The sequence below is a fragment of the Rhea pennata genome, chromosome 3 (genome assembly GCF_028389875.1).
Source record: "Rhea pennata isolate bPtePen1 chromosome 3, bPtePen1.pri, whole genome shotgun sequence".
In the NCBI taxonomy this organism is placed as follows: domain Eukaryota; kingdom Metazoa; phylum Chordata; class Aves; order Rheiformes; family Rheidae; genus Rhea; species Rhea pennata.
Window position 1 is genome coordinate 31,181,433 of NC_084665.1, and position 17,247 is coordinate 31,198,679.

The 17,247-nt window shown below is 36.6% G+C and overlaps 1 protein-coding gene across 1 annotated transcript in view; it reads left to right on the forward strand.

The window, feature by feature from the left end:
- The window catches only part of PRKCE (protein kinase C epsilon), a 295,199-nt gene that overhangs the window by 179,201 nt on the left and 98,751 nt on the right, over positions 1 to 17,247 (forward strand). Inside the window, exons 3-10 of the mRNA XM_062571924.1 lie at positions 4,120 to 4,279; positions 5,470 to 5,504; positions 6,825 to 6,910; positions 9,120 to 9,252; positions 11,835 to 11,977; positions 13,191 to 13,287; positions 15,042 to 15,256; positions 16,300 to 16,473. Of these exons, the coding sequence (XP_062427908.1) occupies positions 4,120 to 4,279; positions 5,470 to 5,504; positions 6,825 to 6,910; positions 9,120 to 9,252; positions 11,835 to 11,977; positions 13,191 to 13,287; positions 15,042 to 15,256; positions 16,300 to 16,473 (1,043 nt within the window). The remainder of the gene's footprint in view (positions 1 to 4,119; positions 4,280 to 5,469; positions 5,505 to 6,824; positions 6,911 to 9,119; positions 9,253 to 11,834; positions 11,978 to 13,190; positions 13,288 to 15,041; positions 15,257 to 16,299; positions 16,474 to 17,247) is intronic.

Sequence of the window (17,247 nt, forward strand, 5' to 3'; positions counted from 1 at the left end):
TGTTCAGTTAGGCTCTGTTGTAGTCGCTGCGGGTCGGTGTAAAACCGGCTGTTTTTTCTGGACCGCTGGTGTATGGATGACCATAATCTGGAGACACCCAAGAGCTGCACAGACTGAAAAGCACTCAGCTTGGCCCCGGGGTCTGTGGAGGCGTCACTGCTCTGTCGCGTGTGCATTACATGCTGGATATATACATATATATGTATATATATATCTATAGTTTGGCATTGATGGAGCAGTAGCCATCTAACTGAAACTTGATGTTTCCCCTCCACACACACCAAAACGCTTTAACAGTGTTAAATGTGGTTCCAAGTCATTCAGCTAAACATGCAAGTATTTAAAAATTTCCTTATATTTTGTTTTCCAAATACTTTTATTGACTTTTTTTTAATACTTCGCTAAGTGCCTGAAGCTAAACCTGAAAGTCTTCAGTATTGTGGCTTATGAAATTGTAGGCAAGATGTTTGCATGTACCCGTGAGTCTGTAAAAATAATTATATGCTATTGTTTTCCAGATAACTCAGAGTTACTCTTGGTTGTAATGAAAAGAAGTAATGGCGTTATTCAAGAGGGTTTGTAGAGAAATGACTTCTAAGTTTGGCAGTTCTGGAGTACCACCAAACTCAGTACTCTCAACTGACAGTATTCACCGGGAACCCTGTGAAATTATCGTGAGCACTTTTTATTCCTTCTTTTGAAAAAAAAAATACATGAAAGAAGGATAAATTAAATAATATAGAGGATTGAAAGATTTAGAATGAAAACAGGGGACTGCATGTACTCTGCAAGAAGAAACAGCTTTTATAAGGGTGACTATATAGGAGAAATACTGTGAGCAGAAATTACTGTTTGTATTGGGACTTGCCTATAGACTGGCTATGACAAATCCATTTATTTTAATTTGAACTTTTCTGCTAAGAATAGAAATGTCTGTGTGGGCAGTATATTCTACCTTAATGGTATGTTTTAGAATCCATCGTGTACCAGTGTAGGACTCTCTAAAGTGTATTTAAAATGCCAGTTTGCTTGGGAGGCTAAAATTTTCCAAAGCGCATTTTGGAAACACCGTTCGGCTGTATCGCCCGAATGCGAGAGGCGGGCGTCCCGTGGCGCCGGCTAGCGCTGCGCGCCGAGGGCTGGCCGCAGACGCTGGCGGTGGTGGCCGAGCGGCGGTGGCCCGTGCCCGTCTGCCCCGACGGCCTCGCGCGGCTCGTCGGGGATGGCCACCGAGCAGCAGCCGGGCGGGGAGGGTGGTCGGGGGCGCGACGGCCTTAGGGACCTCCAGGCTGACACGGAAAGCCGCGTTCGCCTGAGCTGTTGGAGCAGCCTTCCTGCGCGCGCGGGCGCAGCTCGGGAGGAGGCGACACGGCTGATCCGGACCTGCCGTTCAGCCTGATGATTTCACGGTCTGCGTATTGCTCGCCTCCGTTTTCAAGTCGGAGCAGATGCGTTTCTGCGGCGTTTGTATTTTCGGAAAGAAAGCAGTTCTGCTATTTTGTTTCAGCTATAAATATTGTAGGTGAAAAATGAAATTTCATGGAAGTATTAAATGTAGATCTTAACGTATTAAAGTGAAGTTATCTTAAAGCAACTTTTGCTGAGAAAATAATGTCATGGAATTCTGTTCCTGTAGCCAAAATAAGAGGAATATTTTTCATCTGCTTTGTAAAATTACAGAGGCTTTAGCTGTGAAGAGTTATGCTTAGAGGGAAAAAAAGTCAAAAAATGAAAAAAGCAATATTGTAGACTGATTATCATATCAGCTGTGAACTGCAGACTGTCAGAACATCTTGTTCCTTTCATATAGGCAGATAACTTTTTGTGAAAACTTTCCAGAAGAGTGGTATTTTAACATTAACTTTCTCACATGCAGGCTGCAAATTCTGAAATCTGGATGATAACTAAAAGAACAGTGGTAATACTTACATAGTACAGATAGAATTATTTCCTATAAGGAAAAGGAAAAAAAATAGGAGTAGGAGTCTTTGGTGAGATTTCCAACTGCTTGCTGTACATTCTCTGTGAAAGGCAATCTTTCTCTAATGGGGCTGAGTTGTAATTAGAAATTGGTTTGTTATTTAATGCATAAAAATAAATATAATTGATACGCATTTGTTATTTCGTATCCCTTTCCTTCAAGGTAAGGTTAGGACCTTTAGTTTTTGGTTGTTCCTTGACATAGATTGAAGAGGTAGCTCTGTGTAAGTCAATTTTTATTCACCTAGAATTTAGAAGTAATTCCATTCTGGCCATCCCACAGATGCATCTTTGTGGAATCTCATGCTGAATATAAGGTTTTTGCAAGATACTAATGTGTAAGTAGTATAGGCTTTTTGGTATATAAATGACTGTGATTGATAGTGTCATGGTTTTTAGCCCTTGCAGTGCAGGGAAAGAAATTGGCCTGTATTCATGATTCTGCGCCCTATATTTTCGCATGATCTCTGTCTGTCAGCTTAATTTAAGACCATACTCTAGCAACTCCTAAATAAACAAATAATTTCTAATTTTATGACTCTCAAAACTAGGAGTTATTTGAATGTTCTAAAAGAAACTGAGATTACTGTAGGTTTATAGATTTGAATTGTTCCAGCTTCCTTTTTCTTTGCTTTGTTGTTAACACAATATTGCTAGTTGGAAGAGAACTCGGTCTAAAGAAAAGCTTGAAACGGACCAAAGATGTCTTTAGCATAACATTAAAAGATATAATAATTCAGAAAAGGTGAAATTCCAAGAAGGACATGTATTAAATACTTTTCAAAAATGTGGTATGTATGGGAGTAGTGAGTGCATAGTTTCATTTGCATGTATCTCTGTCCAGAAGGAAAATCATTCTTATTAGTATAAGGTGTATTGTATTGATATAAGCACTTGGCATTAACAAAATATTTATAAAAAAAATACAACATACGTAAATAGAAATACCCTTGCCAAATATCTTAGCCCTGACTTTTCCTGTTGTACCACTAAAGATCACAGAAAGAGATTTCCTGCTGAAAGAATTGGTAAGGATGCTAGGGGCTTGGGTGGTTGGAGAAAATTTGCCTCTTGCCAAAAATGATTTATGCTTCTACCAGTTTATCCATATTGCCCTTCCATACCTCTGCTGCCAACAAGAATGAGTAAATTTTGGCCTGGAAATGAGAAGCAAGTTTCAGAGTTCAAAAGGAAAAATGGTTCAGTGCAAACCTTTGATAGGAATTGGGGGCAAAAAAGCTTTAAAATTTTTATACTTTAAAAGTTTTAAAGTGAAGGTAGATGAATCATGAACAGGATTGCATGACATGGTTATCTCTGACAACAGATAACTGGATTTGCGTCTTTTTTTAGTTTGCTTGTAAAACCTGTTTCTCATTAACCACTTGTAGGGTTCTTTGTTGCTAATTTATTCTGAACAGTTGCTTAATAGGTACCAAAGTCTATACAGGTGTTAGTGATACTTCTCCCAAACATGTCTTGGAAAAATGGACTCAATGTATTGCAGAGGAATTGCTTAAGTATTTACTTCTTCCACCGTTAAAACTCTAATACACGGTTGAGCAGGAATTGGTTAAGAGGAACAACATTCTTCCCGTGAATGTTTTGTTGAGTGTGTGTTAATACTGAAGTGGAGCCCAAAGCTCAGATCCTAATCAGAAATTCTACAAAATAATCAAATTTCAATGGAATCTTTGTTCTGCTTGGTACTAAGCTTTCCTGTGCTTATGTCAGCTCTGAGTTTTCTAGAAGGGTTGGGGGAGAGTGGTCTTTCAAAGATTAAGTGAGATGGGATCTCAGGATCTTTGGAGAATCTGACTACTTGATTGCAGTTCAGGAGCTTGTTAGTGTGTTTGGTAGTTAAAATCTTCAGAAGACTTCTTCCCAGCTTAGGTTGAATTTAGAGATAAAGATTTATGATCATTAGAAGTTCCTATACTACACAATGAAAATTCCTGCCCTTTAGTATTTGATGCTGAAAGAGAACAGATTACACCTGCATTAGGGAAGTTTTCTTGCATTGCTAGCTAGAGAGGATTATTTTTATTTATTGAGAATATAAGGTTGTTCGTTGCATTTGAGTATTTGTGTCTGGTGTAGTCAGCATTTATTGGTGTTTTTTCTTTTCCTCTGTTTCAGCACCCAAAGACAATGAAGAACGTGTATTCCGGGAACGTATGCGCCCCAGAAAGCGCCAGGGTGCTGTGCGACGCAGGGTACACCAGGTTAATGGACACAAGTTTATGGCCACCTATCTTAGACAGCCAACGTATTGTTCACACTGCAGAGATTTTATATGGTATGAAGTAACTTTAACTTGGCTCTCTTCTTCAACTGTGAATTGAAGAGTTAATATAACACCCTGTTTTACTGAAGTATAAATGGAACAGAGTACTATTTTTTTCCTTTTTACTTTAATATTAAGCTGTCATCAGTTTTGCAAACAATAATAGAAGACTGTCAGACTTTCATTATGAATGTTATAATTTGCTGTGTTAGTGTTTTTTTTCCTCTCAGCCACAAAGTTCAATCTCTTCCTGTCTAGTACCACCATAAATTGTAGGTAGACAGCCAGTCTGCTGCCCTGTAGGTGCCTATGTGTAGCTTTCGACCTAGTATTAGACCTTTCCATTTTGCCAAGATGCCTGAATTCTTGTTTAGGCACTTAAGCGTCACTGTCTTCTTCCTTGGAAATACCAAGCTCCTCTACACCTTACTAAAGTTAATGGAAGATGAGAATATTGGACTTTTAACGATGCGGTTTTTTGGGTGTTAATTCTACAAGGTCTTTGTTATTGCCATGTACACTAAGAACACTCTTTCAGGAAAAAAATACATGAACTTTGAGTAGACCTTTTTCAGGTAGGGAAAAGGGGTGGAGGCATTCATTTTTCAGTGATTTCTCAGTAATTTTATTCATGTTTCCCAGTGTTACCCAGACATACTCAATTGCGCCTTAATAAATCTAAGATCTGATCTGATCCGTAATTATTATTTCCTAAGAGTGTGTAGTAGTGAATCAGTCTTTCTTAACATGGAACAGGCTGAATGACATTGTACATGAAGTCAATTATATTCCTGTAAGAAATGTGGGCAGGTTAGGCTTTAGGCTGGCCAAGTTTTTCTCAAGTAACAATAGTGGCAAATGCAATCTTCCTCACTTTCTCTATTTAGAGACCAATTTAATGACCGTTTTACTAGCTTGTGGCTTTTTTTTTTTTTTTACGGCAAATATGTCTGTACTTCTGAAACACTTCATGACTTGTGTCTTCCAACCTGTTATCTCTTAGTAGCCAAAATGTGATTCCTGCTTTGAACTGATCTCAGTCAAGGAATACAGTTATCAAATTGTTGATTACAGGAATTCTATTCTATTAAAAGAATTAAATTCTTTTAAACTTGTGTGTGTCCAGTAAAGAGAGGGTGAAAAAAGGTAATTTTAAAATGTATATGTTCTACATTTTCTAAAACACTTTGTTTTATTTTCAGGGGTGTAATAGGCAAACAGGGATACCAATGTCAAGGTAAGAGGAAAGGGTACAGTAGGAAGTTTGAATTTGTATATTATAATATATAATTAATACATTTTATATGTACAAAGACGAGGCTTTCGCACAAGACTGCAGGTCTGAATGTGTTGATCTGACCAAAGATTCAGTCTTTACAGTAAGTCACAATAAGATTTTCAAAACTGTAGTTCTTGGGCACAGTATATGAAGTAGTAGCAAAATTAACATCTCTGAACAGCAGATCCTAGTTATCTCTTGGTGTACAGCTGACTTGAGGCAGTTCTGGTGATGCTGGTTTCTTGTTTTTTTCTCTTCTTGCATTTTAAAATTGTGAAGTATTTCTTCTCCTTAAGATTCCTCTCTGAAAATGTCAGGTAGTTGCAAAGACTGTAATTAAATTGATGAGATAATTATAGAGGTCATCATTAGAGAAGGTAATAGCTAAGACTGCCAAAATGCTTCATTTTCGACTCTCAATTTCTTGTACTCTTAAGTTTTCTATTCAGTCACCTATTGAGATGAAGTTTTCTGTCTAATTCTCATTTGACCCGAGTACAAATCATCAAGTTAGTGATGATTTTTCTGTTATGAGAGACTTGATGAAATCGCATAAGTAAATAAATGCAAATAATAAGAATTACTTTATTAACACTCAGCAGCAATTTCCCGAGTTCCATATTTTTATCTCAACAGTGGCCAAAGCTAGAGGAAAATAAAATTCATTATTTCACCGTAGAGTAGTTTTTTTTCAGGAGTTAGTGACCTTGAATCCCTCAATGTGATAGCCCTTATAATTTTTAATCTAATATCTCACATCTGCAAATGTCATTCATTCATTAGGTAATCAGTATGAATAATTACAAAGCATTGTTTCCTCATGAAATACCTGTTCTGTTGTCAACTTACAACAATATGCTATAAAAGAAATATAAAATTTAATTTATTCTATTCTCTGAATTTTATAATGAATTGTCTTTATGTCTCTGTTCCTCTGGAAGCTCTTCAGACAGAAATTATTTTTACCTATGTGTGGAAATTATGGACTATATCAGAGAAATAATTATTACTACATAAGAATGAGAAAACTACAGTTAGTGCTTTAAAAGGTGATTTATAGTTTTACATAAGATTTTGACTTTAGTTCTCTTACAATGCACTGGTCTTACAAAAATGCGTGTCTTCTGCCTTTGTAAACCAGACTTAGAGCTCCCCACACCAGCAGTTGCTTTCAGGGACTCTTTCATGTCCCAGTGTTGCTGGTCTTTGGACTTCAAGCTTTTACTTTAAAATCAGTCTTCATGAAAACTCATTCTTTTATCTGTTCTTTGTTTATAGTTTGCACTTGCGTAGTCCACAAGAGATGCCATGAACTTATAATAACGAAGTGTGCTGGCTTAAAGAAGCAGGAAACTCATGATGAGGTAAATATTTATAAAATAAATGTTCCAGATAAAACTATTTCTTTCATCTGTTCAAATTAGCACGGTCTCCTCCATTTAATCAATAAACGTTACGGAGGGTTGTTGTGCCTTCTGATCTTTTGATCTTTTTGTAAAGTAGCATTCACTTTCTAATGATAGATTACCAAATCAGTTTCATTTACATGGAAATTATTGTAAAGCAGTTTATTTTAGTTAGTAAACTTTTTATAACATCTGAATGCTCTGTTAAAGTTTCAGTGAGTTCCATCTCTATCTTTTCATTTTTAACCTTCTCCATTTCTGAGTTAGATGAGCTTTGTCATTTTAATTCAAAAGAATCAGGATCAGACCCTTTATCCCTTAACTGCATTTTGTGTGGCTGAGTCAGTAGCAGAGGATAGTATATGGAGTATGCTTGGGTATCTTATATCAACCTTAAAGACTACCCAGAAATTGTTCACCAAAGCTCACCTCAACAAAGACCGCATCCAAGCTGTCCAAAAGTAGAACAAAAGCCATGTGTGCATTGAAGAACACCCATGGCCACTATATAACAAGACAGTAGGGATAACACAAGGTACTGCATAGCTAACAGTTTTTTCAGCATAATTACTTCCTATCTTTAATAACCTTTTGTATATGAAGGGAATTAACTCAATATGGCCTTTATGATATTGTGCATTTATATAAATGAGGATATCACCTGAAAACTAAATGAGCTGCCTTTGGAACAGTACTCTCAGGGAGACAAATACATCTGCAAAGGGCAGATACTTCACATCAGAATAGAAAACAAAGCAATCCGTTCACTTTGGTTAAAGGCCTGTCTCAGCTAAGACGGCCTTTTAAGCTTGCTTAGTAAAAGCATGCTAATTTCTCTAGACAGTGGGACACCGGGGACTAATGTGACTACAGTCATACTGAGCTTATTCAGACTGCTCGGCCATAATGTCTTAAGTATTTTTGTGTAGCTGGGTTGACAGGAGAGAGCTGGGGGGGGGGTTGCTTTTTACAATGTAATTCCTCAGCTGTAGCCAGTGAATGCCCTATCTTATAGGGAAGTTGTTTGCTTGTTTGTTTTATTGGAAAAGCTAATCAAAGCTCATTATCCTCACGATCCTGTTCTGTTTTATGTGACAAGGCCCTACTATCTTTCACTGTCTTTCACTATAGGATTAGCTAAGATAAAAGAAAAAGTACAGAAAAAATGTGCAGAAAAAGTACATTTCTGTGGCTTTTTTTTTTTTTTTTTAATTCTACAGTTATAGGTGTGGAAAAGCATAGTAAGGGGTTAGAGCTGTGTGCAGAGCCACTATTGCAACTTTGATATGACTTTGTGTAGACACTTAAGAGATCCCATTCTTCCCATGCAATTCACTGTTGTTTTTCATACTAGCAGCACTCCTGAGTATCTGGTTTACAACCAAGAAGTATTGTATTTTAAGTCTGACAGTTGATCTCTCGCATAGAATTGTGATACAGGACTGTATCTGGCTAGTCCTGTTTTTGAGTAGTACCCAGTGCCACAGGAAGATATAAAATCTTGCATAGGTTTATATTCCCAGGCTCCAGACTGGTGGGAGCTTGTACAGTTTGCTGATGCAATGCTCTCATTGTTTGGAAGGGGTACTAGATCACTGGAGGGAAGCCAGCGGTAATGGGAAAGGAAAGGAAAAACATCAAAATAAATCTCTTGCTATACAGTGGCCATATAAAAACTTATCAAGGACATCCTTTAAATAGTAAGTAATCATACCTTTGAGTCCCTGAATGTAACAATTTCTTTTTATCATTTTCATAACCTAAAGAACAGTGGAATGTGAAAAAGTAATGGGTTGCAATATATTTCTCTTTCTTAGTCCTATATTAGCTCTGCCTCCTGCTCCTAAAACAATTGGGAGTGACTTCCTTGCCTTCCACATTAACAGATCTTTTCTGATAACTATGAATTTGTTTTTCCCAGAAGTACTAGGAAGCAGACATTAGTCTTTATCTCTTGGACAACAGCAGCCCTTCCCCTTCTTTCCCCAAATGAAATAGTGAGAACTCTTGGGCTGGACCATAGGTAATAAAAATATCATCATTTGAGCACAGACTTATTTCATCTGATCTAAATTCTGTGGGGTTTCAAAGCATAACAGGGCCTCAGTGTACACTGATTATGAAGAGATTAATTAAAGTGAAATATGCCATGCTTTCCTTTTTTCAGCAAGTGGGATCCCAGCGTTTTAGTGTCAACATGCCTCACAAGTTCAGCATTCACAATTACAAAGTGCCCACCTTCTGTGACCACTGTGGTTCATTGCTCTGGGGTCTTTTGAGACAAGGTTTACAATGCAAAGGTAAGGATGACATAAAGTTGACATAAAATTAGGAGCATGACAATTTACATCCCATCAGCTTGTACGCCTTCTGTGTTTTCAGGGTTGTAGTGGTGGTTGTTAAACTTCTGAAACCATTATTCCAATAGGACGCCTTATACACTACTACTTTACGCTGCTTTTTTCCTTTAATGTCATCTTCAAAAATGACTGTATGTATTGAACGCTAGGCAGAACGAATGTTGTACCATATCCAGAAGATGAAATATTTCTATATATCTAGCTAATCATGCTTTGTGATAGTCTGCCTAGCTCCTGAATTCAGAAAGGAAATGATTCATTACATTCTGTATGTAGCTTGTGGACTATATATCCTGAACTGTGTATGACATTTCAGAAGGAGACCAGCAGAAACTCTTGCATACATATTTCCTTGTTTCAAACTGAGATATATATTCTAAAATGGGAAGAAAACAGTACACACACTTGCAAAGAAATGTAATGTTTTTAAATAATGAATAAAATGCTGTAATTAGTGCAGATTTGTGAATGATGTCTTGAAGGTTATATCAGATCCTTAAGAAGTAATACCTGATGGAATGATAAACATTTTCAAATTATGACACCTTTATGATGGGTAGATTCAGCTTCATAAATATAAAAAAGACATTATGTGCTCTTCTAAGGGGCAGAAACATTGAGTCATGCATATAGAAAACCCTGTAATCTATTAATAAAATTTATCTTCTGCAGTTATTCGAGATAAGACATAATTATAGATGAATTATTTGTGACTTCGTATTTCAAGTCACAAATTGCTGACCAGCAAGGGAAAGAAGAAGGTTGTCTCAAGGCAAAATGATACATGATAAAGAGCTTTCTGAAGTTTCAGCCTTCCCCTGTAGTTTTGCTAGTGCTTAGTGATTTGTCAGATTCTAAATACTGTTACTTTACTATTATTAAGGATTTTGTTCAAAAGCTGTCTTAATTATAGTGGAGCTATATTCAGAGAAGATTTTTTAATTAAACCTGATTCTTTTGCTCTTTAATTTTTAATCAAAGCTATAGTATCTCTCTGCTTGATCTGCGAATATATTAGTTCAATATCATATTCCCTCTCAAGTACCATACTGGCTCATTTTCTGTGGACTGTAGGAAATAATGTAGGTCACATTTATGAATCTACAGTGTCGGAGATGCATGTCGGAGATGCAGTATTTCAGAGAGCTTATGTTGCTTTCTATGTGGTCATAAAATTTGTGCCTACAAAATATGATACAGTCTGCATGAAATCTGGAACTCATCCGAGCTAGAAATGATTTCTTTTCTCTCTTGACAAGTGTTGACCAATGCTCCTTTCTTCAGCAACGTACTTGCATGTCCGGTGCTCTAGCTTCATGAGAAGTGTATTCCAGAGAATTATTCTTGCATTTTTTCGCTGCTTATTCCTGTACTTCTTTTTATAAAACATTTGCATGGAGTTACAGTACACAAAATTTTCCTGCTTTCTTTATTTCAAGCAGTTTGGTTCCTTTATTTCTGCTATTATGGGTCTTAAGTCAAATATTTAACTTGCCACTAAGCTTTGCCTGGAAAATACGATGCATAGCAATTTCTTCTTGCTGTTCTGCTGAGCAGAAAGATACTTGTAAATCAAAGGTGCCTGCTTTCTGAAATGCTTATGGTTACTTCATAAATAATGCCAACATGCATGGCTGGTTTTAATCTCAGTTTTGTTTAAAACTCTGTTGAAACCTTTCTTGATTAACAATATAAAGAAATATCACTTTATAAATACATACCTTTTTTGATTTCTTTTTTTTTTTTTTTTGGTCTAATGAAAGTAGTGAAGTGAGAAAATTGACTGAATGTTAATATAGTACTTTATTACACTTGGGAGTTTTGCTTTCTTTATGCCTTGTTCCACAAGAGGGCAGTGAAGGCTAAGATAAAAATGTATTCTCTGGCTCCTAAGAAAATTATTCTCTGCTATTTGTAATGGATCAGATGTGTTCTCTCCCACAGCTGGAAGCAATGTAACTTTTTTCCCCCAACTAATATGCTAGCGAAGGCATTTAAGAGAAAGACCTTGGCAAATAGATTGTGATCTGAAGACAGAGGCTGTTTGATAGTGCCATAGACTTCTAATAAAACACTCTTGATTTTATGCCTGATTACAGTGGGAGTTAATCTTCTTGAGTAAAATCAAGTAAGAGGTGTTAATATATGAAAGACTTATGTTGCTCTGACAGACTGAGAGCAGTGAATGGTTAAAATCTGAGCTCTGAAGGTGTTTTTCCAGTTCAAATTCTGTTTAAGATTTGCAGAATCATTAGAGGTTTTCTTTGGTTTCTGTATCTGCTCTTGGGACAGTCTGAAGCCACTGTTCTATATTTCCATAGCAAAAGACTGATAACCAGGTTAACCATTTTATATTTCCATTCAGTGCCATTGTAAACCCAGCTAAATATTTTTCTACTGGAATTGTGTTTGAAAAAGGTATTGTTAGGTCCAATGAAGTCTGTTCTAAGTAAGACAAAATGCATACTGAGGTAATATTTAATTTACTTAAGTTTTTTTTTTTCTGATGCATTTCACTGCAGTTTGCAAGATGAATGTACATCGACGCTGTGAAACAAATGTGGCACCAAACTGCGGAGTGGATGCTAGAGGCATAGCTAAAGTTCTTGCAGATCTTGGAGTCACTCCAGATAAGATTACAAATAGTGGACAGAGAAGGAAAAAGGTAATTTAACTGCTTGGTGTCATATAAAAAATGAGATAAGCCTTACTTCACTGTAACTTTAATAGGTGGGGCAGAATCTCACCCACTTGCGCAAGAATTTTTTTGGAAATCAGGGCAGGACTAAGATTTTGGCTCTTGATTTTTAAGCGCAGATCATCTATTCTGAACTTCATTGTGAAATTTATTTTGATCTAGTAGCGTTTTGCAAACCTGGAGACTATACAGCTTGGAAAGATTTACTGTTTTTAGTTGAGGAAGAAGATTTGACAGAAAGACAAGGTCTGACACAACTGTTTGTAAGAACATAAATGACTATCTGTCTCAGAATTGGTGTGGTAGTTCATTGGTTGAGACACTATACCACTCCATGATGTTGTTCATATATGCTGATAAATGACCTCTCATAAAGAGGAACTGTTTACCAGATGGTAGTTCCAGATTTAATTGGATCCAGAGTTATCATTCCTGTTATAGGAAGAACTAGGCTGCTGTTCTTGGAACAGAAAGTGTAGGTCACCTCAGGTACATCCAAAGTTGTTGGAACTGTTCTGATTTCATAATGTGTATCCTGGATCAGAATTTGACCACACTTTCTATCTGTGTTTGTATGGTTGTAACAACAGAACCATTGTTTTTACTTTCAGAAATACAGAAATTTTACCATATTTTTATAAAATATTGTCTCTGTTTTCTGCTGTAGCTTCATTTTCCTAGTTATTGCACCCTTGGCCCCCATACACTCCTTGAAACATAGAAACATAACAGAAACATAGAAAACTCAGAAATAAATATATTTAACTGTGACACCTGAGAAAGCAAATTGCAATGTTCTTATTGTATTAGTTAGTTTGCAGTGCTTGCTCATATTTGATGTAGCTAAATATGTTTACCAGACAGATTTCTACACAGGCTCAGGGTGGCTATTCCAAAACTTTCCTGCTTACTGAGTATGGTTATTACATTTTATTAATCTTAAGAATTTACATTTTTTGAATTTCTGGCTCTTTCTCTGTTTATATTCTGGACAGTGTTTGAAGAGATGCCATGTGTTGTATGAGTTGAGGTCCAGTTAGTGAGATTCATCAAGGCTAGAACATCTTCAGTTTCCTTCATACTTTCTCCTTGTGAATTAATGTTGTTAAATTAAATTTCATCTTGGCACTCTGCTGTGGAGGATCTCATTGCTGAGTACCCCTTTTGGAATTGTTCTTAGCTGATTGCAGGTGCAGAGACTCAGCAACAAGTCCCTGGAACCGCATCAACAGAAGATGATAGGTCAAAGTCAGCACCAACTTCTCCATGTGATCAAGGTTTAATATCTTTTCTTATTTCCTGACTGATATATATTGTCTTAATATCCTTGACTATGAGGAGTAAAATTGCTATTGCAATCAGCTGCAGCTTTTGTAGATTCAAATCAAGCAAGCAGTTACCACCAAAATATGGAGCATCAACTATGAAAGTTATGAAATGTGAAAATCTTTTAAAAAGGCCTACTTCTTGTTTCATTTAGACCTGTAAAATTAAATGACTTTCCAAGTAAAAATTATAAAACTGTCGTTTTAACATATTGCTAAATTTACTGAATGAGTCTTTGCTTCACTAAATGCCTTTGCATAAGGAGAATATATTTTTCATCGTAAGCGTAAGAGCATTTTTAGATAGTACCATGGATTCGGAGCAAGCCTTTATTTATCTGAAGGATAGCTAATAAGTTTTTGAGATGAAACTGTCTTCTTGCAATTCCTTGTTGAAGATTTGTGAAAATAACAACTTCCGTCTGATTAGGCTATGTTAGAATGTCTGTGTGGTATTTAGAGATGAAGATACAAAGATAGGAAGATGGTTTTATGAAGATAAAACCATATTTTTTGTCAGTCATTCTTCTCATGCATTCATTCTGATACAAATATTGTAACTCCCAATGATATGACCCAGTTTTATGAAACTGACTGACAGAATGCGTATGTTAGCAGCGCTTTTACAATCTGCTCTGCTGTATGTTTTTTAAAAATCAGATAGTGTGTGAGATACCTTTGTGTATTATCCTGTATATACCATAGTGTATGAAAAATCTTCTTTACATCAGGAGATATGAAGGCACATACTTTTGTATCAAATTCTTGGCAAATTATTTACAGCTGAGAGATTTCTCACCCTTATTTTGAGGGGGAAAAAGCTTCCAAAGCTCCATGACAATACTTACTGTAAGTCTCTAAGCCCAGATTTAATCTTAAGTTTTCAGCCCTTTGGTTTCACAAACAACTTTTTGGTTAAATAATATTTTGGGAGTATCTAAAGCTTTGATTTGATTTAATTTCTATTTAAATTCTATTTAAATTTCACCAATTTCACAATTTTGTAGCTGGTCAGGAAAGTTGTTGCTTCTAAGGCCATAAGGAGGAAGCACTATGTAAGATCCCGAGGCAGTCACTGAGGTTCACTGGAACTCACTGTGCTTAACCTTTAGAAAGCTTCAGAACCATTTAGCAGGTCTACAATTGCTCCTTGAAGCAACACTCTTAGGTGGCCAAATATGTTATTGGTGGGCATCTGATAAGAACTGGAGTTGAGTAAGATGCTCTGTGCACGTTGACTTCAAGTAGGACTGGGACACCCAACTATTCTTTGAACTTTTCAAGATAGAACTATAAAATACTTAAGCAGGAAGATGAGTAAGTGCTTCAGAAAGACAGGTGTATCAGTGTAAAACAAAGTGCTTCTCTGTGGTGCAAGAATGCCCCAAAATCCCTGAAACAACTATTTGGCTATTACTCTGACCTATCTTTCAAGCTTTGGATGTGTCATTCTTTTAGGATCTTTTTAAAAGGCCACCCTTCCTGTAACAGCAGGTTCTTGGCTGGTTACCGTGAGGTGGAGAAGTAGTTTGTTAAATATGTAGTCTTAGCCACAGAATGCACTGCACAGCATTCACGAATGCTGATTAGAGAAGATGGGAGGGAGATGCAAGATGGATGTCCCCACCCAAAACTGATATGGAACAAACAAAGCCTGGTTTTCTAATGTTTAGTTAAAGTGAATGCTTTTCCTCACATTTCCACAGAAATCAAAGAGCTGGAAAACAACATTAGGAAAGCATTATCATTTGACAATCGGGGAGAGGAGCACAGGGCAACAGCTACAACATCGACAGACAACCAGCTTAATAAATCTGGGGAGAATGGTGAAAATGGGGAGCTCAAACAAGCCCAGACCAAGCGAATAGGCCTTGAAGAGTTCAACTTCATCAAAGTATTAGGGAAGGGCAGCTTTGGCAAGGTGGGTAGCGTTTTCTTTTTGGTGCGCAGGTTATTTTTGACTGTTCTGCTTTGAAAATATTCATACTGCTATTCAGAAAATGCTTCCACCCTAATGGTTTCCTTCCATTCTTTACCCACTGGGTAAAAACAGCTTTTATTGTGAACATCAGCCTGCTGATCAATGCAATTTTCTGCACTTTAGGTCATTATGGTAACCAAGGTCAAGCATTTTGAAATGAGATGTCGATATTTCACTGTTTCAGGGTATTGATAATGAAGTGAAGAATATACACAGTGTTCTGCAAGGTGTATAGCAGTGGTGAAAAAGGAAAAAGGAGCCTAGGAGTTCATTCACTCTCTAGATAATATCCAATTCAAATTTACTCACTTCACAGAACAATTTATGTGTGTTTGTTTTTCCTCGGTGGGTGTGCTAAGTGCTGGAGGAAGCAGAACTCAGACATTTCCACTCAGATCTGACGAGCAGGAGAATCTTAGAGAGATGCTGAAAACGCTATGTATGCCGCAAAGATATAATTCACCAAATACCTTCCCACAATAGGGAATTGATGAGGGTGGAGCAGAGTATAGGACTTAAACTTTAAACAATAATAACGGTTAAAATCAACAACTTTGAAAGTGCCAGAATTGTGTGTGTGGTTGTATATCATTATGTTCATCATACACAAATACCTGCCAAAAATGGGAAATAAATTAATATTTTTACTAACCTACTTATTTTATTGGTTTTTAAAATCTCATTAATAGGCATTCATTAAGATGTTTCTAAAAATGAGATGAAAAAATTTTATCCTCTGCATTCTTAACTAACAGATAAACTAGACACAGCTTTTCTCAAATCTAATGCCTGCTGAAGGTATCTTTTTCTAAAATTACATTACTTAATTATATAGAACATGCAGTTTCATCCAGACCTGTATGTAATTATCATTCCGCTGTTATTTTTAAATTTCTTTATATTTCTAATATATTAAAACACATATGTTACCCTGCATTTGTGATATGTTATGCTTATATAAGCAGACTTTCTGTTTGTTTCAGGTCATGTTAGCTGAGCTAAAAGGTAAAGATGAAGTGTATGCAGTGAAAGTCTTGAAGAAAGATGTTATTCTTCAAGATGATGATGTAGATTGTACAATGACAGAAAAGAGAATTCTGGCATTAGCACGGAAACATCCATACCTAACACAACTTTACTGCTGCTTCCAGACAAAGGTAAGCTCCGTGAACCTTTTCCCAATCTGCATGCAAGGAACAGTATTAGCTTATTAGCTGTTTCCAGAATGAAGGACAGCAACACAAAAAGTACAGCAGTATTTCTAAGACATTCCTGAGATGATTCTGACATTTCAGCATTTCAATAGGATTGAGTCGGAGTGCTAACTGTTGTTAAATAGCATAAATACTATTACCGTGTAAGTGCCAGGAGATGGCAGTAAATAAGTTTTAAAAAAAAAACACGCAACAAAATATGGGGGAAAAAAGAAGCTATGGAGGTGTCATTTTCTGGGTTTCTGGTGTACGCTAATAGGCTGTATCATTTGTTGAGCGAGGCACAAATGTTAACCGCCGTTATTCAGAGAAAAGATTCTGAGATGATCACAGAAATGCTGCTCTCGTTAATTCCATCAGAAATAGGATTATGGCAGAACAGTCATCTTGTCAATTTTCTTGTGCTGTGTGGTGTATAAAATATTAAGAAAAGAAACAGGTATGTTGTTTTTCAAATAAAGTTCCTGTAATGGTAATGCCCTGCATGGGCTTGAACAGCAGGCAGAAAGAGCTGAAAATAAGATCCTATTCCCACGGTATGTTTCTTGTTGGGAATCTTTCATGTAGAATTCCTCTTTGTAGCACACATTATATATTTACTACTTAATGTAAACACGTTTGGATGGTGCAGCTGACTGTCTGGGATTTCAGAACCTAATCAGTCTAAGTGCTTGAGACCAGTTGTGCTCACAAACTTATTTCTGTTCTTCTTTTTAG